Source organism: Meleagris gallopavo, chromosome 25, assembly GCF_905368555.1.
Source record: "Meleagris gallopavo chromosome 25, MGAL_WU_HG_1.1, whole genome shotgun sequence".
NCBI classification, from domain to species: Eukaryota; Metazoa; Chordata; class Aves; order Galliformes; family Phasianidae; genus Meleagris; species Meleagris gallopavo.
This window is the reverse complement of record NC_139428.1, coordinates 5,236,725-5,258,415: the sequence shown is the minus strand read 5'-3', so window position 1 is coordinate 5,258,415 and position 21,691 is coordinate 5,236,725. Positions and strand designations below refer to the sequence as shown.

General features: G+C 52.1%; 3 protein-coding genes across 13 annotated transcripts; 2 read left to right on the top strand and 1 right to left on the bottom strand.

Moving 5' to 3' along the window:
• The first annotated feature begins 2,049 nt into the window (after window positions 1–2,049).
• Window positions 2,050–8,428, top strand: SYNC (syncoilin, intermediate filament protein). Of its 6 annotated transcripts, none has more exons than XM_085208850.1 (5): window positions 2,441–2,570; window positions 3,775–3,963; window positions 4,474–5,911; window positions 6,787–6,911; window positions 7,934–8,428. In XM_085208850.1, the coding sequence occupies exons 2-5, from the start codon at window positions 3,938–3,940 to the stop codon at window positions 7,995–7,997; spliced, it is 1,653 nt and encodes a 550-aa protein (XP_085064976.1). In that variant the 5' UTR covers window positions 2,441–2,570; window positions 3,775–3,937; the 3' UTR covers window positions 7,998–8,428. The 6 variants fall into 6 exon arrangements, with proteins under 6 accessions (XP_085064974.1, XP_010721765.1, XP_085064976.1 ...); XM_010723462.4 differs by lacking the exon at window positions 2,441–2,570 and adding an exon at window positions 3,347–3,510; XM_085208848.1 differs by lacking the exons at window positions 2,441–2,570; window positions 3,775–3,963 and adding an exon at window positions 2,050–2,205.
• A 432-nt stretch (window positions 8,429–8,860) lies between these two features.
• RBBP4 (RB binding protein 4, chromatin remodeling factor) lies at window positions 8,861–15,558 on the bottom strand. Of its 2 annotated transcripts, none has more exons than XM_085208867.1 (12): window positions 15,400–15,558; window positions 14,733–14,880; window positions 14,109–14,254; window positions 13,563–13,736; window positions 13,260–13,375; window positions 12,917–13,077; window positions 12,659–12,785; window positions 12,473–12,550; window positions 11,283–11,359; window positions 11,125–11,182; window positions 10,909–11,019; window positions 8,861–9,953 (listed from the first exon to the last, which is right to left on the bottom strand). In XM_085208867.1, exons 1-12 carry the CDS (start codon window positions 15,413–15,415, stop codon window positions 9,888–9,890), a joined length of 1,278 nt encoding a protein of 425 aa, XP_085064993.1. In that variant the 5' UTR covers window positions 15,416–15,558; the 3' UTR covers window positions 8,861–9,887. The 2 variants fall into 2 exon arrangements, with proteins under 2 accessions (XP_085064993.1, XP_085064994.1); XM_085208868.1 differs by having other exon boundaries at window positions 14,733–14,877.
• An 88-nt stretch (window positions 15,559–15,646) lies between these two features.
• On the top strand, window positions 15,647–21,277 carry TSLIG1 (tRNA splicing ligase complex subunit 1). Of its 5 annotated transcripts, XM_019622707.3 has the most exons (9): window positions 15,809–15,949; window positions 16,058–16,267; window positions 16,668–16,878; window positions 18,023–18,047; window positions 18,471–18,592; window positions 18,823–18,905; window positions 19,248–19,300; window positions 19,542–19,578; window positions 20,247–21,277. In XM_019622707.3, exons 3-9 carry the CDS (start codon window positions 16,791–16,793, stop codon window positions 20,331–20,333), a joined length of 495 nt encoding a protein of 164 aa, XP_019478252.1. In that variant the 5' UTR covers window positions 15,809–15,949; window positions 16,058–16,267; window positions 16,668–16,790; the 3' UTR covers window positions 20,334–21,277. The 5 variants fall into 5 exon arrangements, with proteins under 5 accessions (XP_010721769.1, XP_019478252.1, XP_085065016.1 ...); XM_010723467.3 differs by lacking the exons at window positions 15,809–15,949; window positions 16,058–16,267 and adding an exon at window positions 15,647–15,785; XM_085208890.1 differs by lacking the exon at window positions 16,058–16,267 and having other exon boundaries at window positions 15,810–15,949.
• The last annotated feature ends 414 nt before the right edge of the window (window positions 21,278–21,691 follow it).

Below are 21,691 nucleotides of genomic sequence, written 5' to 3'. Positions count from 1 at the left end.
TGTGTTGACTTTCTGCAACCAGCTCCAAGTTCTGAGTCACGAGCCTCCCAAAAAGATCCTGTTTCTCACATCTCTCCTCTCCTTGGATATCGGCAGAACCAGTTTTAAAAATATTTTTGTACACAGTTACGAAGCACTGTCCAAATAAGACAGTGAGGATCAGTCACGCTCCAGGGAGAGCTCTGAGCAGAGGGGAGCAGAGTGGCTGGGGATGGGGCAGGTCATCTGCAGCCCCCCAGTGCCTGGTCCTGTTCCTGGGGAGGGGGAATGCAGGCAGGAACACCCCAGCTGGGCCGTGTATCCTCCGCTCATGTGGCCAGGACAGACAGAAGGACGTTGGGCTGGAGCTCAGCTCCGGGGCAGTGAGATGGGATGGAATGGCCTGTGCCCACCGGCCACAGCGCTGTGTGCTGCAGCCCCTCGGCAGCCGCCAGCGGGGTCGGTTCTCTCAGCCGTTTTGCTGCTCACGTGAGCTGGAGGTGGTGGGACAGATCCGTGCCCAGAGTCAGGCACCTGCTGGCTCCACAGGCGCAGCCTCATGACTCACTGATCCTGCAGTGCCTGTGGGCGCTGGGGAAAAGGTCCTGGCACAGCCACCGGCCTCACCGCGCTCCTGCAGTGCCGCCCCCGCCTCAATGCACTCCTGAGCCCTCACCACGGGTCGGGAGCTGCTGCTGCTCCTCCTGGTGCTCAACCCAGGGCATGGAAAAGCCCAGCATCGGCCTTGTCTGCAGCAGTGCCCTTGTTAGCAATCACTGGGCCACAGAGTTGTGCACACACATGTACACATGCACACACACACGTACATGTGCGCACACACATGTACACATGCACACACATGTGCACACACACATGTACGCATGCACACACACATGTACACACACACATGTACACATGCACACACATGTGCACACACACATGTACGCATGCACACACACATGTACACACACATGTACACATGCACACACATGTGCACACACACACATGTATGCATGCACACACACGTACATGTGCACACACATACAGGTACACACACACACACAGATGTACATGTGCACACACACACAGGTACACACGCACACACAGATGTACATGTGCACACACACTTGTACACATGCACACACACACACATGCACACACACACACACATGTGCACACACCACAGTGGGCATTGCTGGGGCAGAGGGGACAATCCTATCCCAGCAGTGGTGCCGCCAGGCCGAGCAGCCTTGATGTGGATGTTTGAAGCCGATATCCGGGCTGTGCCAAGAGGTAACGCAGCAGCAGTGAGGTTCAGAGCTGGCAGTGTTGGGGGCTGCAGCTTTGTGCCCCCACAAGGGACAGACCCAACGTCCCCAGCTGGGCAGGCATCCATTCTACAGCAGCTGTGCTGGTACCGGTGCTTTCCTGGTGCCTCACCGCGGGCAGATCGGTCCTGGCACCAGATAAGCAGGAGCTGCTGGCGCCTGCAGCCCAGGGCAGGGTCTGACCCCGCTGCCATGGAGCTGCCAAGGTCCTTGCAGAGCAGCGAGGACGGCGCCTACGGGCTGCAGCTTTCATCTCTGCCCCAGTCCCAGCTGGGTCTGTGCCCACGCTGCCCTCCTCCTCCTCCTCCTCTGTCCCGCCAGTGACCTTGCGCAGACCCTGAGCATCCTTATCTGGGATTTCTGAGGTCTGAGGCAGCTGCAGCATTTCAGCAGTGGGAATAGGGTCAGTCGCAGCACTGCAACGTGGCCACAGACCTCGTCCCATGCTGGCTACCACTGCAGCGTCCCGATGGTGGCAGCACCTCAGCTCTCAGCTGGGGAAACTGAGGCAGGAGCAGAGCAGGTGCCCTCTGGCCGGCACCAGGACACCGCAGCGGGCACTACGTCTCACCGTGTTCCAGCAGCTGGAACATTTCCCTGCAGATACTCTCCTGCCTTCCCTTCTCCCTGTTTGCTGGAGCAAAGTCCAGGGCAGCTCGTGCACAGATAGAGCCGTGCCTGTCCGACACCCGAGCCGCCCGTTGCCTGGTTATGTCCACAAAACAGCCGGGGCGATCCTCTTACCGGGAACAGCTGAGCGCAGCCCCGCGCCTCCTGAGCACCCTGAGCAGCAGGGTTTGCTGCACGCCTGACCCGCAGGTCCCCCCGCTTGGCAGATGCAGATAGAGATGTATATTTATCTGCACAACTTGTCCGAATGGACAGCATTCCTCTCCTGGTGAGTCAAAAGCCTCGGTGCAAAGAGAGGCACTTTGTGGGGGGGGAAAAAAAAAAAAGGTGCATTGAGCTGAAAAAAGCAACAGGGTCAAAAAAAAAGAGCAAACACCCAAATCTTCCTTTTCCTTTTAAAGCTCTGCTCTCCCACCATCGCGTGCTGGCGGGCCGGGACACGGACACAAGCAGTTATTTTAAACCAAGCAGTGGGCAAGGTGACGGTGGCAGTGACGTGGGGACGGGGACAGGGTGGCATTTGGGGATGTTGCAAGCAGTGCTGGGCGTTGCTGGGCGGTTTCAGGGCACGTAAGCTGGCGACTTCCTGAGCTGCGAGCGCTGACTTCCTGAGCGGGCACGGCCAGGGCGGAGGTAGGAGGAATTTTGCTTTAATAGATAGATAAACTTTGCTTTAATCAATTGCTTCTGCCCTTCTTCTCCTCCAGTCCTGAGCTGGGGGATGCCAGGGCCACAACCCAGCAGCCACACTGCACCCTGGGCTGCTGCATGCACAGCAGCCCAGCGACGTGGGTAGGATGTACAGCAGGTGTAAATAGATGCTGGTAGTATTGCCCCAAAGGTGGGGTTAGAATGCTGTGGGCTGGGGGACCAGGGGTAGGTGCGCAGAGATGGAACCTCCAACCCCAGGCAGCATCACTGCTGGGTGCTGAGATGCCATTCCATCCTCAAAGGGAGAGCAGAAAAGGAGTGCGGACATACGGTAGCAAAGTGGGGGCTGCGCTCTGCAGGAACCAACGTGATGGCAGGGCAGCCTCTGGCACACACACAGCCCTCAGGGCGCTGGTATCCATGTGCTCCATGCACAGGATAAGGCCACACCAAATCACGGCCGTGTGCTGTGCCCCTTCCATGCTCCTTACAGCCACACCCCAGCCCAGGGACTCCTGGTGTCCCCATCGCAGCACATGCCCTGCCCAGCACCCTACAGGATTGGGCTGGAGGCTGCACAAAGGGGCACCCTCAGCAAATCAATCCTGCATGGAAAGACCCCCGGCTGGGTGGGGGCACTGGGGATTCTGCGGAGCTGCAGCCACCCTGAAGGTTTCGCTGCCAGGGATGCAGGCATGGCCCTCCCCGCCCTCCTCCTCCTTCTCCTCCTCCTCTTTTTCCTCCTCCTCCTCCTCCTCCTCCCGGAGCGGAGGGCGGCAGTACCCGCAGCTGGCGCTGCAGCGGGTAAAGCGGCTGCCGGGGGAGTCTGATTTCCAACGCCGTGTATTAATAACCCCCACCCGCCCCATGCTAAGCCCATGTGCAGCGCAGTGCAGGGGGCACCGGGCTCCGGGAGAGCAAGGTACGAGCCGGCCCTTGGGGAGATGTGGGGGGAGAGGGGCCGGGGGGTGCGGGGTGCGGGCTCTCAAGGGGTTGTGGGTGAGGTTCAGCCCCCGGGGAGCATCGCGGGCACACAGATTGGGGCCGAGGGGTTCGGGGGGAGCACAACCCGTGGGCGCAGAGCCGTCGCTAAGTTTGATAAATCACTGCTGGAAGCAAAGGGAGGGAGGGGGGGGCACGGCAAACCCCGCACAGCCCTCTCCCCACCTTTCCCCGCACTCCTCAGCTCCGGCGGTTGAGTCCGAGGCTGCGATGTGTCAGCGCTGCAGAAAACTGCCTTATTAGGAGAGAAAGGACCGGTGAAAATCAGCGCTTTCCGTAAAGCCGCTGGGGCGAGCCGGGGGCCGCTGGGTGCCAGCCTGCACTCATTCCTTCGGGGATGACGAGATATGAGCTCAGCCCGCGGGGCCGGGAGGTGAGAGCATCCCCCCGCCCCCCCACTGCAGGAAAAGCACTCAGCAGCCCGACGGCCGTGCGCTGCTCCCTGCCCTCAAATAGCACCTGGGGAACGAGGGATGGGAGCGGCGCTCGGTGCCCACCCGGGAGAAACGCCCGGCTCGGATGACACGGCAAAGTGAGCGGCGCGGCGCTCTGCGGTGCTGCGCTCCGTCCCCAGGCAGCGCTGCGCCCAGCCGTGCATTCCCGTGCCGTGAGGTTATGGCACATGGCTGGGCAGCGGGCGCGTTGTGCTGGGGACGTCTGACCGGGCGTGCGGGGCGAGCTGCAGTGATCCGTGCGGCATTACAGGGACATGGGGAACGGCTGCTGGGTTTCAGTGCTTGCTCTCTCTCTGTCACTGTCACTTCAGAATGGCTTTGCTCCTTCATTCTGGCCTGTGCTGATGCCAAAAGCTTGGGTCCAAGTAGTCCTCGGGGCAGGCAGGTCCTGTCCCACCGCCCGCTGATGTGTCCCTTCTCCTTCGCAGGGACCTGATGGCAGAGCCAGAACCGCCTCCAGAACCACTACCAGATGAAGCAGGAGCGGCCCCAGCCCCACACCCCAGGGCTCTGTGCAGCCCAACAGACCCAGCGCCGGGCCTGGGGGCTGCTCCTGCTCCGGGTGCCTACAGGGAGCTGCAGGAAGGTGCTGGGGACACGGCCTTGAACCTCACCATGCTGGGGGCACTGCTGGGTGAGGAGACGGCCGGGACAGGGGCACCGCTGGGGGTGGATGGAGCAGAAATCCCACTGGATGCAGAAACAGATGAACAGATCCTTCTGGATGTGGATGCTGGTGGGACAGGGATCCCACTGGATATGGATGGGGCAGGAATCCCGTTGGATGCAGAAGATGAAGCAGGGATCCCTCTGGATGTGGATGCCGGCGGAGCAGCGGCGCTTCTGGATGCTGATGGAGCGGGACTCCCACTGGATGTGGAAGCAGAAGGATTAGGGATCCTGCTGGATATGGATGCCGCCGTGGCGGGACTCCTGCTGGATATGGATGGGGCAGGAATCCCACTGCACGTGGATGGGGCGGAGATCCCACTGGATGCAGCCAGGGCAGGGATCCCATCGGCCATGGACACCGACGGGGCAGGGATCCCGCCGGGCGCAGCGGGGATCGGGGTCCCGCAGGACATGGACGCGGAGGGGGCGGGCACCCCGCAGGCCGCAGAGGGCACGGTGCGGCCGTGCCTCAGCCTGGAGGAGCTGGGCGAGTATTTCCAGGAGTGCATCGAGGCGGTGGAGCAGCTGGAGAAGGAGCGCGATGCTCTGATCGAGGAGCTGACGCAGCTGCGCGAGCCGGCGCTGCAGGACATCCGCCATGCCCACCAGGAGATCCAGGCCGCCTGCCGGCTGCTGGCCAAGGTGGAGCTGGAGCGGGACAACCTGAGGGACGAGATCCGTCAGATCAAGCAGAAGCTCTTCAAGGTGACCAAGGAGTGCGTGGCCTGCCAGTACCAGCTGGAGAGCCGCCGCCACGACCTCTCGCAGCACGCGGCGTATCGGGACGAGCTGGAGAACCAGGCCGGGCGGCTGTCGGGAGAGCTGAGCCGCCTGCGGGAGAGCTGCGAGAAGGAGAAGGAGGCCCTGCGGCAGCGCCTGGAGGCCCCGCCGTGCCGCCAGGACGCGCAGTACCTGCAGGAGAGCCGGCGGCTGTCGGCCGAGTTCGAGAGTTTGGTGACGCGGAGCCGCCGCGGCCTGGAGGAGCACTATGAACCGCAGCTGCTGCGGCTGCTGGAGAGGCGCGAGGCGGGGACACGGGCACTGCAGGAGCTGCAGGGAGAGGTGCAGGGCATGAAGGAGGCCCTGCGGCCCTTGCAGGGGGAGGTGAGCCGGCTGCGGCTGCAGAACCGGAGTCTGGAGGAGCAGATCGTGCTCGTCAAGCAGAAGCGCGATGAGGAGGTCGGGCAGTACAGGGTACGTGCGTGGCGGTCCCTGCCAACACGGCGGTGGGTCTGGTCTGTAGGGCTCAGGGGAGCAGGGAGACTGGGGAGGTGACAAAGCTCTGCGGGTTCCGTTGAAGGCACTTTCCTCCCTGAGGATTTACACCGTGCCTCTGGAGGAGCCCCAGAGGCTGAAGCTCAGTGACTCAGCAGCGCTGTGCCCTGCTGTGTGCGGCCCACTGTGCAGAATGAGCTTTGGGAAGGGCTCCACACCTCAGGTGCTGCCTCCAGCCAGCAACACGCAGAGGCACCGAGGAACCCCGGGGACAGAGAGGAGGTGCAGTGCTGCATCGGCCCCACAGCTCCACATCAGATGAAGCGGAGCTCAGGTGCTGGAACAGAGCCGTGAGGCTGAGCCAGGCCTCCCCACAGCACCTCACGTAGGGAGAAAGTACAATTCAATATCCACAAGAGCCCTTTTGGCAGGGCAGCCCCACCATCCATCTCCAGCATTCCCAGCCATCGTCACCACTGCCCACAGCCAACACCATCCCTACAGGCACCGCTGTGCTGCAGCACTGCGACTGGGACCCTCTGGCTGCCATGGTGCTGCTCAGGGCCCCACCTCACTCACCACAGACCCCCACTGTGCCTCCCCGCTGCTTTTTCCCCATTCCCTTGTTTATCTACTTCAGTATTTTAGACTATACAGCGCTGACAGCCTTTCAAACGCACACCCAGCAGTGTGAGGGACAAACCCTGCCAGCAGGGAAGGCAAAGCACAACTGCACGCCAGCCCTGGCTGCGGCTTTGGTAGGGAAGCAGAGGTTTTCTGCAGGGGTTTCTTAAGACCACCGCCATGGAGCAGGGCAAAGCTTCCCGCATAACCGGGTTCTGTCTTCACCCCAGGAGCAGGTGGAGGAGCTGGAGGACAGGCTGAAGGAGCTGAAGAACAGCGTCCAGCTCCAGCAGCGCAAGAACCAGGAGCTGGAGGAGCTGCGGAGCAGCCTGCACCACGAGCTGTCCATCTACAAGTCGGTGTCTGTTCCACGCACACCTCCTGTCCAGGCTCAGGCTGCAGTGTAGAGCTGTGGAAACTGCAGAGCCTTTGCCATGCAGCTGTGTCATGGAAAGTTCTGCACAGAGTAGAAGCAGGGGCTGCCTTCCAAGGGACAGGCACAGCAACTTGAGAAAATATACACTATTTCCTTAGGAACAGTGGAAGGGAGCTGGGTTCTCAGTTTGAGAAGCACTGCTGCAGAGTCTTTATCAGAGGGAACAACCTTCTTGCTTCTAAATCTGCTGCTGCTTTCACTCAGGGCCTCTCTACCACATTTCAAAGCTCCACAACACATCCACAAGTTTGTGTTGCTACGTTAGCCCACATCTCAGCAGTACACACTCTTAATATTCTCTGCAACTTTAACGCTACACAGAGTTCCTTTTTCACCTTCCCCCTGGGACTGCACTGAGGGAGGGCATTCCCCACCCCAGCAGCTGCAGCTCTTCTCTCCACAAAGCACCGCAGCGCTGAGCCCAGGGAAGAGCCAACCTTCCCACGTTGGTGCTGCGTCTCAGTGTTGCAGTTTATTAATAGAGAAACTGCAGCATCTCTGCTGTGTGGGGTCCCTGTGAAGCACGGGGTGCAGGGGCTGACATGGAGCCCCAGCTGCGGCTGCAGTCTCTTAACACCCAGAGAGCTACAAAGCGCCACTGCTGGAAGCGACAGCGCTTCAGACTTCTTACATGTCAGCTCACCTCCTCGAGTTTCACTTTTGAACTGGGAGTCGGAGAGCAGCAGCCTCAGAGCTGCCTCCTCCTGTGTCTTGCAGCAGCAATCACAGCTGCCTCCTGCCGTGGCTCCCAGCAGCAATCACGTTCCCCGCTCTCATGCCAAGGGCTGGCCCCAACCGTGCGTTCAGTGCCACGCACCGAGCCAATTTGAGCACTACCTAATTGCTTTTCCTTCACACTGGGAAAAGGAAGATTTTTTTCATTAGTCTGTGTTTCGTATGTTCCATATTTAGTATCCTAAATTCACTTTCTACCCACACAGGGGCTGCTTAGAAATCTACGGCCACCTTTGCAAATCTGAAGAAAAACCAGACCAGGAATGTTAGAGCTGAGATTCCCTCCTCACCGAAGGGCAGTGCTGGAACCCGCAGGGTCGGCTCCTCTCGCTGCTCCTCTCGCTGCCCAGCCAGCAGCACCACTCTGCTGTGGATCTTCTACTAAACTGCTTTTCCACACGTGAGCAGAGAAAACGGTACTTGCACTGAACAACGGACGCGGCTGAAGAATCACACGTGTATGTTTTGCTGTGTTTGGGAAATGTATCTCGTCCTGTTCCGTAGATAGAGCATATAGACCTGCACAGAAGGACTCGGGGGCTGAATGCTGAAGTTTACGTACAGAAACGTTTCCTTCTGTAGCTCAGCGGTGTCTGCTGTATTGCGATACGCTCCGCCGATGGCCACAGAAACTGAAGTCTGTGGATAAAAGGTTTCCACTTTATAGTCTCACACTGAAAATAAAGGTCAGAGTTTAAGGATCTTTTTATTTCTCAAAACTGTGTGTCAAAGGAAAATAAGCTCGCGTGTCAAACGGAGGGGCTTGAAAGGCACCCAAATATTCACGCTTTACAAAATAGGGTGAGAAAAAGAAATCACCACCCACGTTGTTCTGCGTAAGGGCTGAAGGCAGACCCAAAACTGAGGCAGCAGCACACTGCGGGAGGAAGGCACACCCCACTGCATCCCTGACTGCTCTGAGCTATTCAGTACTCCTTTCACAGAGCAAGCAGCAGAAACAAGAGGAGGCAGCCCTGCAGACCCCAAATATACTCCAGCACCCACACGGCACCCACAGGCTCCTCTTTCTCCTCCCCTTCTCTGCTTTCTCAAGGGATGCAGTTTACCCTCCTATGAAAGCAGTCAATGCAGAAGGACAACATCAGCACAAAATCACACAGCCATGCAGCACATACGTAGAAAAAATTTATTCCATCTGAAGCACTTACACGCAGTTAGTCATGAGGAACACGAGGAGCAACGGGTCGCTGGTGGAAGATGGGCAGGAAGTAGTGGTCAAGGACTGACTCCCACAAAGGCAGTTTGCCCACGTCTCATTTGCTTTATTTGCACCAGCTACCACTGCTGCTGTAGGTCACCGGGCTGTGCCATCTGTGGTACATCGTTGGTAGAAACAGACACCTTTACAACTTTGTGGCCCCAAAGTTTTAAAAACCATTTCACAGAAAGGAAAGAAATATATGTGAAAACACAGCTCAAGAAACACACAATAGAACAAGATGCACGGAAGGTGAGTGATGCTCTGCAGGAACAGCTGATGTATCCAAACCACTGTCGTCCAGGGGATGGAAGGAAAGGGGAAGGACAGAAGGAAGAACTGAAAAACCCAGAATTACCAGCAGAGACAAAAGAAAGTACAGGAAGAAATACAATTTCAGAATCTGCAAATCTCTTGATGTATCTGCAGAGGCAGATAAAGCCACGCAGGTACAGATCAACTAAAAGAATCCCAACACTTCTGAGCTGTACTGAAGAGGACAAGACGTTCCCCACTCCTTTCTGAACTACCGGTGGATTAACACTTGCACCATCTCTGCTGCCTCAAGTACCCTCTGGCAGCTCTGCTGATTTAACTTTTGTTTAAGTTAGGCAAAGGCCCGCAGCTGTGGCAAGCTAAAGACAGAAAACAGCAACAAAAAGTTTGTTCTGCATGAGGAAGGCAGCTAAAATGGTTCGGCCAGCTCTGTACACAAGAGGTTGCTGTGGGAAGTCTGAGGAGCTGCAGCACAGCACCAGCTGAGTTGGACTAAAAGCCCTTTTCTTAGGGGAGTTCTGCCCGGGGTAAAAAGCACCGCTGATGGTTTCTACAGAAAGATGGCTGAACACAAAGTCTACGTGTGTCTCAAAACCAGTGTTAAGTCAATATCAGGGCTGAGAAGGAAGAGAAGGAAAAGGACTAGAAACAGGAAGGACCATCATCTAAGATCCTTGACCTTCTGGATCCACGCTTCCTTCTGGGTCTTCATCGTTATATATGTTCTCTGCCTGCAAGTCAAAGCAAAGGTGCTGTAGAAGCATTTACCATCACATTTAACAGGATGCCACAGCATTTCTCAAAGTCCTGGCAGATTTTCATCTGCAGGTGTGTGGCACCAATCCCCCGAGGCTTTTTGTCATGAAAGCTGCAACAGACTGCCTTGCTTTGAAACAGTGATGCACATTTCAGAAGAGTTCTGTTACTGCAGCTTATGGGCATCTGACCTCCTAAGGCAGAGATCAGAGCAGGCTTATATTAATTAACACTACTGTGCATACATTTAATAGATCCTTCACTTTGCAGCATCGCTTTTTCTAACAGATACGTTGCCAAGACAAAGCCTCTGTGAACCAATCTATAAATAAACCAAAAGTAGAAGCACGGTCTTTTCAAAGGTTATTTGAGCTGTAGGAGATTATTCTTCAGAACCTTCAGCAGCTGGGAGTTAAACCAGCACTTTTCTCCTATTCACCACCACGCTGCCCCTCTGCAGCCACAGGGGGTGTCTGTATCACACACAGAGAACTCACCCAGTACGACAGTAACAGAAACCTCGACTTCATGCTTGCATTTGTTGTGGTTGGTGGTGGTTGGCTGGAGTTCTGCTGTTTGTTTTTGAGCTGATATTTGTTTGTTGGGTGGTTTTTTGTCTTTTTTTTTTTTTTTAAACCTAGTTTTCATTCAAACATAGATGGGAAAATGTCACTTCTACTCCATACACCAGTACTAACTTTCCTTTTTACTATTAAATTATGAGAAGTACAAAACAGCTTCTCAGGATTTGTAAGCCCTTGTTTCTACCAAATCTCAAACATTTCTCACTGCCCATTTGAGATCCAGGCAGTGCTACAAAGCAAATCCTCCTGGGATTTGCTCCTGGTAAATAAAACCCAGGATGCTGACATTCAGGCAGTTCAACACTTCTCTTATCTACCACTTCCTGCACTCTCCCAAACAACTTACCATTTGCCAGACTTGCATGATATTGTCTTCTGATACAGAACAGATAACCCAGGGTTCATTGGGATTCCAGGAGAAATCAGAGATCTTTGCAGTGTGACCACCATGAATAAACTAGGAGTGAAGGGAAAGAAAAGGGTGGAGGGGCAAAACATTTCCAATCTCCATTGCGGAGACGAGTAACCGGACCAAACAATCAGCGAGGCTCAGAATTCTTACCAGCAGTTCTGGGGGACCATCCTCAGCATCCTCAGGGGACTGCTCTTCTCCAATTTTACTTTAAAAAATAATAATAATTGTGGGTTTTGTTGTCGCTGCTTGTGATGCAACTCATCAATATGATTTCATTAGGACAACCTGACTGGTTTGGGATTTACCTCAAGTCCCAGACATTCAGGCGGCGGTCAGTGCCACTGGAGGCCAATATGGTTTCATTGTGGGGAGACCACTGAACCTGCAGACAAGAATGAGTTTAGGAATGAAGTTAGTTTGCAGGACCCGTAACACGGCAGACTTTTGCTGTGCCTTATGGCATGAGAGCTTTATGAAAACTCAGATCATTATTACCTTGAAATAGAAACATCCCCAGTAACAACATCCTAAGGTAGCAAGTAGTTCTGCGTGAGCCTGTGTGCTAACAAAGTATCTCAGCACCAAAAAGGTCTCACGTGCAACTTCTTCTCTAACACAGAGCACATGTCACCAAGTATAAACAACCCTGCAGACCATTAGCTGCTCCTCCAAGAGAACTGCACCAATATAAACTCTGGATGCCTGAGATGGGAGGTATGGCTTACACATGAAAAGAAATCGCTGTAATTAAAGCTTAACTGCCCCAAAGCTCTCATTTACCACGACTGCTGGAGATAAATCTCTCCAAAACACACCACTTAATAGGATCACAGGATTAGAAAATAAGACAATTCTTCACACTAGCCTGACACTTCAAGATTCTGAGCATAACTGTATTTAGAGGTAACTAGTCTTTAAAAGCAATCCTTAGACAAAAAAAAACCCTTCCACATACTTTTGTTCTGACTACTGCATGAGTTGGAGATGGAAATATTGTATCTGCTAAGCACGTGCTACCAGTGATGTTAACTTTCTATATTTACACCAGCAAAATTAGCAATTTTTTTTGTCACAGGATGGTCCAGCAATCTCCTTTAGTGGCTGCCACCTCAAGCCTTCCCACAGGACCAAGCTGAGAAGACGAAAATGCTGCAGCCATTTCACTGCGCCTTGCTGCTTCAAATCTGCTGCCATGAATAATTTACACGCACTGTGTACTGCTAGTGTTTCACTGCTGACACTGTGGGTAAAGCTCTCAGCCATTTCCTTGGTACGCTCTGCCCCTGGCTTTCTGGACACTCTGATCTGCCTTGGAATCCCCCCCCCACAGAAAGCTCCACAACAATAAAGCAGAAAATAATAAGCAGATGAGAGAGAGGAATGAGGTTTTTAAGCACAAGCACACTTCATGAAAACACACTGAAGACTACCTTCCATTTTACCTGCTAGCAGAACTAAGCTTGGGTGCAGGGAAGACACAGACATTTTGTTATACCTGAAATATTTCATCTTTATGTGATTCAAAGGAGTGCAACTTCAGCTTTAGGTTCCTCAAGTCCCACAACGCAACAGTCTGTCAAAGAAAGAAAAACATTTTTTCCTGAGGTAACCAACACAACACATCCACTCCAACACAGCAGAAACTAAACAAAACCGTTCCCAATTCAATAAAAGCACATACCTTATCAGCTGACCCTGTAGCCAGGATAAACTCACTGTAGGGATTGAAAGAGAGGCAGTTGACTTCAGCTGTGTGAGCATCCACGGAATGGCTGGGTTTGGAGGTGTTGTTTGACCGCGTATCCCAGCTGGAAGGAGAAGGAATGGAATGCAGACCTGGAATAAAGGCTTACAGCCCACCTTACGGGCAGAGCAGGGAGCAGCTGGGAAGGCAAAACGGACTGAGATGTTCAGCCTCTAAAGAAAGCACCCCACTTACATCATGAGCTTCTGATCATCAGCAACAGATCCAAAAAGAGATTCATGGAGCAGGTGCCAGGAGACATCTTCCACTACAGCTGTGTGCCCTGTGAAGATGGTCTTTGCATCCACCACTTTACCTTCTTTCGGAACAGCACTTATATCCCACAAGCAAATGGTCTTAAAAAAAAAAAAAAAAAAAAAAAGGGGGAGGGGGGGAATAAATAAAATGTACATCTTATGTTTAAACAAAAATTCCCTGCGCTCCCTCACCTCCATCCCTCAAACAGAAAAACATGTCTGACCTTTGTCAAGGGACACAAAGTGCAGATGGCACCCCAGCTATGCTTAAAAGCACTCACATGATCATCAGAAGCACTAAGCAAATGCCCGCTCAGGTTTGGGTTCCATGACAGCCCATAGCCTTCTTTCTGGTGCCCACGAAGACGCAGATCCGGGTTACACTCTCCAGAAGGGTCTGTAAAAAAGCAGCATAAGAACTCCAACGCCTGGAATCACATCAGCACATCATGGATTAAAGTTACACGATATGCAACCCACAAAAGTGTTCAACCTCTTTTGCACCCCATCAACCTTCCCTTAAGAAAAGGCTGCTTGGACACTTTTGTAGCTCTGAAGCACAAAGGTGACAAAGCTCCAGACACCTGGTTTAGAAGGGTGTTTGGTGTAATCGAAGACGAGGACGTCACTGGATGGAGTCTTCGTAGCAATGATGCAGGGGTTCTGTGGCATGTAACGTGCTCTGTTCACTTCTCCCTCATGATTTATCTTGATTTCAATCTCAATTTTTCCACTAACAGACCCAAAGCCTCCAAACTCTGGGAAAAAAAAGAATTTAATAGTTGTAAATAATTAACCACGTACACATCAAGACACAAAGACTCAGTCAGTTGCTGGTAATATCAGGCATTTATTATCTATGCAGACTGGATTCTTTTAGTTAGCAATGGCATGTTGGTTTAAATCTACGTACTTTCAACATGAAATAGTAGAAAAAGTAATGTCATGTCTACAAATAACTCCAAGAAGCCCAAAGATCAAAATATAAATTGCGTAATCCAGGCTTCTGACAAGAAAAGCTAAGATTAGATTGTCAAGAACTTTTTCCATGTAGAAAGATTGATTCGACCATTAAGAAATGGAGGAAAAACAGTTAAAGCCCCACCTGATTGACATCTTTGTTCCCTTACCTCCTTTCTCACTGTCATAGTGCGAGGCATCAAACTGTGCATCATCATTAGGCAGCTGCACACTTGCTATCACGAGATGATTTTGTTCATCTGAAGTATGAGTCCCCAGGACCAACCGGTGAATGCTGAAATCTTTGCCCTCAGGTCTGCAAGAGAAGAAATTTAGGTGAGAAACACTGGAGTTCACACAAACATTGAGCTGAATACGGCATCCTTTGATGACAGCTCCCAGCACCAATAACATCCTTAGAAGTCAGCACTGTTCTCCTGCTCTGACACGGTATTTTCTTCCTCCAGAGGAATCACTCCTCCCATCTCAAGATCTCAAGTTAAAATCCTTGCAGCACAGCAGCACCTTCCTCCGAATAACTCCACCAGTTCCCTTGCCTTCCTTTAAGAGACTTTAACAGCCTCCCCAGTACATGGTGTGAGATGCATGAACGTTCTCTGGAAGCAGAATGTTGTTGTGGAAGCTTAGGACGAGAGTGCTTAAACTGAAATTATATTTAGTTCCCTTTTAGCAAAGAGGGGGGCTTTGCATTTCAAAAGGGAGAATGAAGCTGGAAGAAGAAAAGCGACAAAATCAAAGCAACAGCAAGGAGAAGATTCAGCATGCACCCTCACCTCGTCACATCAGGAAGCCACTGAGCAGTCAGGCTGGGCCACTCCAGAGCATGGGTCATTACCAAGTCGTACAAGAAGGGCGTGTTCTTTTTCCATATTTTGTACTCCTCGTTGATCACGCGTTCTTCGACTGCGTCATCGAAGGCTGCTGAAGTTATTCAAAAGAAATGCGGGATGTCAGCCTTCGCCGTACGATCCCAACGGGCGCGGTGCTGAGCGGGCACTCCGCCGGCAGCGCCACACGGAGCCGCTTGTCCTCAAACGGCTCGGCGGGGACACGCAGCCGCACCGCACGCGCTGCCCCTCGCTTCTCAAGTAGCGGCGACCGCACGCAGCGTCAGCGGAGCGGCCCGGGGGCGGCCGTGCCCCGGAAACCCACGGCCGGGGCTGATTCCTCCTGCTGTCCCCCACCTCCACCCCCAACCCCCAGCGCTTCGCTTCGCTTCGCCCCGCGCCCGGCCCGCAGCCCCGCAGCCCCCACGGGACGCCCGGCGCCCCCCGCCCCCGCAGCGCGGCCCGCACAGCGCCCCCTGCCGGCCCCCCCCCCGCCAGCACTCCTCGCGGCGCCGGCCGATGGAGGCGGGGGGGGGCGGGGAGTGAGGCCTAACGCCTCGCGGCGCGCTGAGAGAAGAAGGCTGCGCCGCCGAGGCCGCGCCGCGAGGCCTACCTTCCTTGTCCGCCATGGCGGGGAGGGGGAACGGGGCGGTGGAATGGGGCTGGGCTGCGCGAGGCGAGCGGCCGGTGCTCCGCTCCTCTTCGGCCACGGCTCTATTGTTTCCTGCCCCCGCTGCGTGCCGCTCCGGCGCCGCGCACCCCTTCGCGCGCCAACGCTGGCCAATCGCCGCCCGCCGCCGGGAGGCTTCCGCCAATCGGAGAGCGGCGAGGGGCGGGGACAAGGGGCAGGAGAGCGCGCTCGGCGGTCACGTGTGAGGGAGGTCGGGAAGGAGGGAGGCGGGAGGCGCGGCTGAAGCTCCCCTGGGAGCCGCCATTTTCCGGAGGGAAGGGGCGGGCAGCGCGCGCCCCTCGCGTGGCTCTTAAAGGGACAGCGCCCCGGTGAGTGGGGGCCGCGGCGGGGGGGAAGGCCCGGGGTCCGGCACTGTGAGCGGGCCGCGCTGGTTGGGGTGGGGGCTGCCGGTCCGGAACTCCCCCCGAGCACCGTCCTGCTGCTTCCCGGTTATTGGCTGCCGGCGGGTCGCTGTGACCTCCCTCGTGCCCTGGTTTGTAGCTCGTTTCGCGTTCAGTCCCGTGTTCCTTCGGCCTTATTCCCTCCGAGGAGCGCGTCCCCGCCTTGCAGCCTGCAGATCTCCGTGCTTATTTGGAAACAGAACCTGGAAATCCCGTGTAGAATCGTTGCGCGGCGGGCAGCGGGAGCCTCTCTTGCTGGACAAAGTCATGGCGAATTCGCGTGGGATCTTCGGCAGTAATTAGCCTGAAGTTAATCAGAGACTCCAGCCCATGTCTGTTATTTACAAATGAATGTCGGCATGGAACTGAGCGGCCGCGGAGGTCTGGTGGGAGAATCAATCTTCTAAAAGGTAGTTTGAAACAGCATCTTCTCCACCGCTCAAAGAGAGCAAAAAAATAAAGTATTCTGTGGGAAAATGAGTGCAGGAAAGCTTCTGTGCCATTCCGTAGCGATAGGACCGCAGCTTGAAGTGCAGCCCCATCCCAAGAGGAACCGCTGGCTCCTCTTTTCTGTGCTGGGCTCCGGGCTGTCCCTGGGGATCGCAGTGCTGTGACACGCGATGTGCTGCCCGGTAACTCGCTGTAGAGCTGTGAGAATTATATTCTCACTATTGCAGCATTTTACTGCTGCTCCAATAGAAGAACGGCATGCGTGGTGCTGAGCGTCACTGCTGTGGGCCGGCAGGGTGAATGGTGCAGAACTGAAGCCGGCGTTTCTAACCTTGTTTTAATGGACCAACTTGTGTGCAGCTGCTCCCCACCGACTGCTGCTGAGCTCCCCGGCTGGAAGCAGCTCTGCCGTTCAGCCCAGCAGCGCTGCGGGAGGCGCGAGGCGGCGGCCATGTTCAGAGCGAGCAGGAAGTGAGCGCAGCCATGGCAGGCGAGGAGCGGGACTACAGCCTGACGGAGGAGCAGGAGGCTGTCAAGGCCAAATACCCCCCGGTCACCAAGAAGTACGAATGTGAGTGAAGTAACAGCACAGCGATACTGTACGTACGTGTGTGTGTGTGTGTACGTACGTGTGTGTGTGTACGTACGTGTGTGTGTGTACGTACGTGTGTGTGTACGTACGTGTGTGTGTACAGAGCAGGAGGGGAAGAAGGAAATAGGATGAGCTTTTTAGGTGCTTGTGGGATTTTGCACTGTGGCAGTGCTGTGTGTTTAGGCTGTGGATGCATCGGGAGTTGAATAGTAGAGAGGAGAGAACTAGAATTGTTGTTATTGCAGGCAGTTGCTGTAAAGCTTCCTTTCCCCCCAGTGTCTCCTGAGAAGTGGCTGTCAGCACAAGGGCTGGCTTGGGGCACGGCAGCCCATGTGTCTGTTTGGAGGGACAGTGCAGGAACGCCGTGACACATCACAACGGTTAACTTTGTTTCCATCATTGGAAAAGGTTTTCTTTTATATTCACTGGAATTTGTTTGCGTTAGTGACAGTTGTTGAGGAGCAGTTAATGTGTGTGAGCGGTCTGAACAGCCTCAGAATGAACCTTCAGTCGCAGCGGTCACAGGGAGGCTTATGTTCTATGTCCCAACATGGCTGTTTCTACCAACCTGGCTTTATTTTGCATTTCTCTGGTTCCTTTAAAGAAATGCGAGTGATGTTTGTGTAAAACCTGATATGTGCTTGGGATGTTAAGCCTCATTAGTGAAGATTACTTTATATTTTGTATTATATGCATTTTAAAATTCTCCTTGTGGCATTGTGGATGTCTGTGGGTGTGGACAGGTTCACTTCTTCACTGAGCTGTAAAAGTTTGCAGATCTTCAGTCCTGCAGACGTCAGCAAAAACTATTCCTGGTGAAAGGTTTTTATTGCAGTTAGCCTGTAGCAGCACGTTGCATTGCAATAAGCACACAGTGCTGTACATGGAGAGTGCTGACAGAATTTGTGTTAAACGCTCTCTTTCTTCTGTTGAGCAGAAATAATCCCAAATTTCCTCTGTGCTGTTTTTTCTATGATACCAGAAAATAGACACTCAGTTTTATGTCTCAAGATGAACCCACTAAGTTACTGTTATAACATCAATATCCAGAATTTTTTAATCTTTTAAAGTTGTATTTGTTGATGTCATGCCTGTATTTATTTATTTATTTATTTCTCCTTAGATTTGGATCACACAGCAGATGTGCAGTAAGTATGGGCAGCATTTCTGTTGTTTCCACTCCTGGGGGTGCATAGAACCACAAAGTTTATTTCTGATGCAGTTTTGTTGTGGTGCTTCTATTTAAGCCTCCGTTATTTGGGAGCGTCTTTTGAAATCTTTTAAACTCTTGTCATCAGATTTCATCCCAGCAGTTCATAGATATCCATTTACTACATTACAAAGGACACTCCTGTTGTCTGGTAAAATAAGAATTTTCCTTTTTCTCCTAAGAAATTCTTCTCATATACTGTAAGAAGAAAAATCTGTAATCTCCCCAAGTATCTAAGTTCAGACAAGCCTTTCTGTGTAGCAACCTCCTTTGCATTCGTTCTCACGTTCATATTTCTCACCTGCATAGTACAGTGGGATTTTGTGGTGACAGTGCAGTGAATTACGCTGTGTCTCTTCAGGCTACACGCATGGGGAGACACTTTGGAAGAAGCATTTGAGCAGTGCGCCATGGCCATGTTTGGCTACATGACTGACACAGAGACTGTGGAACCTCTGGATACTGTTGAAGTAGAAGCAGAAGGTAAAAACCACCCTGACTTTTATATTGGAACTGTAGGAACCCTGCTGGTGGAGTGTACCAAAATCTTCTGAGTCTTTAGATGTAGTTTTGTAGAAGTTAATGATAATGCAATTAAGGATTGGTAATTTGAATCGGGAGCTGTACGGCTGCTATGCTCATAAATATGTTAAACGTTTGGGTGTTCTTGCTGGGACAATCAGCTGACTGCCTTCTCTGCTTCAACCATGCAGGACATGATATGTTGTCCCTTCTCTTCCACTTCTTGGATGAGTGGTTGTATAAATTCAGCGCTAATGAGTTCTTTATACCCAGGGTAAGTGCCGCGTTTTGTTCTATTTCCATTTTGTAGGGCAAAGCTTTTCTCTGATAAGCCACTCTTGAATGCAGTGCCCTTTTAGGAAGAAAAAGGGACTCCGCAGATCACTTTGATGAAGCAGGGGAATAACACACAAAAGCACAAAGAGCTGAGAAGCAGACACTTAGCTTTGTTTCCACAAAGCCAGTCATTAGGCGTAGTCATTAGCAGTATGTATTTGAGAATACTGCAGTTTTCTGGGTTTAGGTTTCATTTAAACTGTGGAATATTCTTGTTAATTAGATTTAGTGCCTGAAGGTAGAAGGTGGCGACACACTTTTCCACTTGTTTTCTCTGCAGGAGGTGAAAGTGCTTTACATTGACCGAATGCAATTCAAAATAAGATCAATTGGGTGAGTTCATATGATCAATTGAGTAATTAATATCTTCCACTGATGACAAATGCTGCCCTCCAAGTCACTGTGAAGTACTGTGATGTGCTGGAGGTCACAGATACTTTCTAAAAAGGAGCTCTTATCCTTCCTTTGAGGTTTTAATTTAATTCTAACTGTCCAATGCTCATCAGTGAAACTAACTGTAATGTTTGATTAAATATTAACAGTGCAAACTCGTCTTTTCTTTTTGCCTTTAAAGGTGGGGAGAAGAGTTCTCTTTACTAAAACACCCCCAGGTACGCAGCAGTTCTTCTATATATTGCTTATGTTATAGGGTAGGACAGGAAGAGTGGATTCTTCTAAATCAAACCTCTCGAGATCCAAGTATAAACATGTCTGAATGGTATCACAGGCACTATTACCTTAAGATCTCACTTCCTGCAGTTTTTTGTGAATGCATTTCTGAACTGTTGAGCTGATGCTTTCTCCACGATGGCAAACTCAGCAGTGGGCTTCCTTTTTTGTGATGCATGATAAAAAAGAGCCAGTCTATAGCCAGAATCTTTATGTGGGTTTGGTTCTCATACTCTTACCACAGCTTCTCGTTTAGTCCCTTTCTGCTTTCCCCCTCCATTCCCAAAAGAATTACGTGCAAGTCTTTACGTCTTAGTATGCCACTTAGGTATGTCAAATTCAAATATCAAATGTTGATTGCATGTCACAGATAAGAGGAAGAATTTGTAGTATTCAGGAAGCAATAAAATAAAGGAAGAAGGGAGTGGAGGGAAATTCTGATTGGCCAAGCTAAATAGGAATTACAGAACATTTAGAACAAACACCCCTAAAACATTTGGGGGAGAAAAACTGCCTAACATTTGTAGAAAGTGGTAAATATTATGTATCGTTACGAAGTGCTACAAGGTGTCATGTAGAAAATTGATGCCTTTCTGTCTTTTTGCTCTAGGGGACAGAGGTCAAAGCCATAACTTATTCAGCAATGCAGATCTGTGAAGAAGAAAAGCCAGAAGTCTTTGTCATCATTGATATTTAAAGCAAGTTTAACAAAGTGGATACTTGTCAGTGGCTGCCAAAGTCCCTTCAGGACTGTAACCCCCGGGAAGTGACCAAGGAATTAGCTAGTTCAAATCATAAATAGAAGAGACTTGTGGGGAATGTTATCCTGTACTTTCGTGTGAAGATGGTGAGCCAGACCAATGCCAGCCTGCCAGGACAGAAGTAGTTGGGTCTGGGGGGATTTGAGATGAGAGTTGTAGGGGATGGAAGTCCCTCAGGAACGCTGGTGGTTGGCTTTTAAGGCAGTGTATGAAGTAAATAAAAGACATCAGTGGAGCTGCTACAGCACTGCCTTTTTGTTGGGCGGCAGGAAAGTGTTGATCATGTGATTTCATGTGAAAATTTAACTGTAACAGTTATGAGCTGACATCCCTCTTTATATAATCTAAAGCTTCCAAGATACCTGTGGAGAGTCAACCTTCATGTAGGAAAGCTTCTCTTTGAAGGACCCCTGAGGAAGTACACCAATTATTAAAAAAAAATAAATAAATCATTCTTCTGAGAACTTTGTCACACCACCAGGTGGTGCTGATTTACCATAAATACTTTTCCAAGTGCAACCTTAATGCAGGTGGCTGCACATGGAATCCTTGCAGCTCGTTATGGCTGGGAAAAACAGCTTTTGTTGGCACTGAAAAAAGAGGTTGGCCGATTCTCTGCAGGTCTGCTCCAATCTAAGCCTTGTGAGAGCAGAATCTCTTCTTTTAGAAGGCAGTTTGGATCAGCTTTTGTTCTTTCAGAAAGGACAACTGAACACAAATGAGAGCCAGCTGTGTCAGATCTCACCACAGTGCCTTTGGGTGTGAGGGAGGGTCTGCCCTGCCCTGTGGTAAACCTATGCGTGCCTCACCTCTGTTTTGTTGTAAAGTCGTTTTAAGTCAGGTTTTAAAGGGATAAAATACAATCTGTCAATTGGAAGAACTTCTGTGTGAGTAATTTTTGCTGGTGGTGTTTGAGTTTAATTAATTGCATTCATGCTTTGCTCTCCGCTACGGTGAGGAAAACCCTCCTTTAAATAAGGCTGGAGATGCATTTGTTTGCCAAATGTACAGAAATGAGGATTTTCACTCAGGACGAACCCCGGGCTCCGCGGTGCCAGGCTGTAACACGGGGCCGTGCCCGCGCTGTGAAGAAGGAGCGAGGCCCAGCCTTTCGCCGCCCCACCTCATAGCGAAGCCCCCAGAGCGCTGCGGTGGGCGGGAAAGCGCACTGCCACCACCCGAGCCCTCAGCGGCCGCTCCGCCACCTCATTGGCTAGCTGAATCAGGTGACTGGGAACAGCCAATCAGGCGTCGAGTGTGAGGCTGCCTTCCATGGACCCTGAGGCGGGGGCGC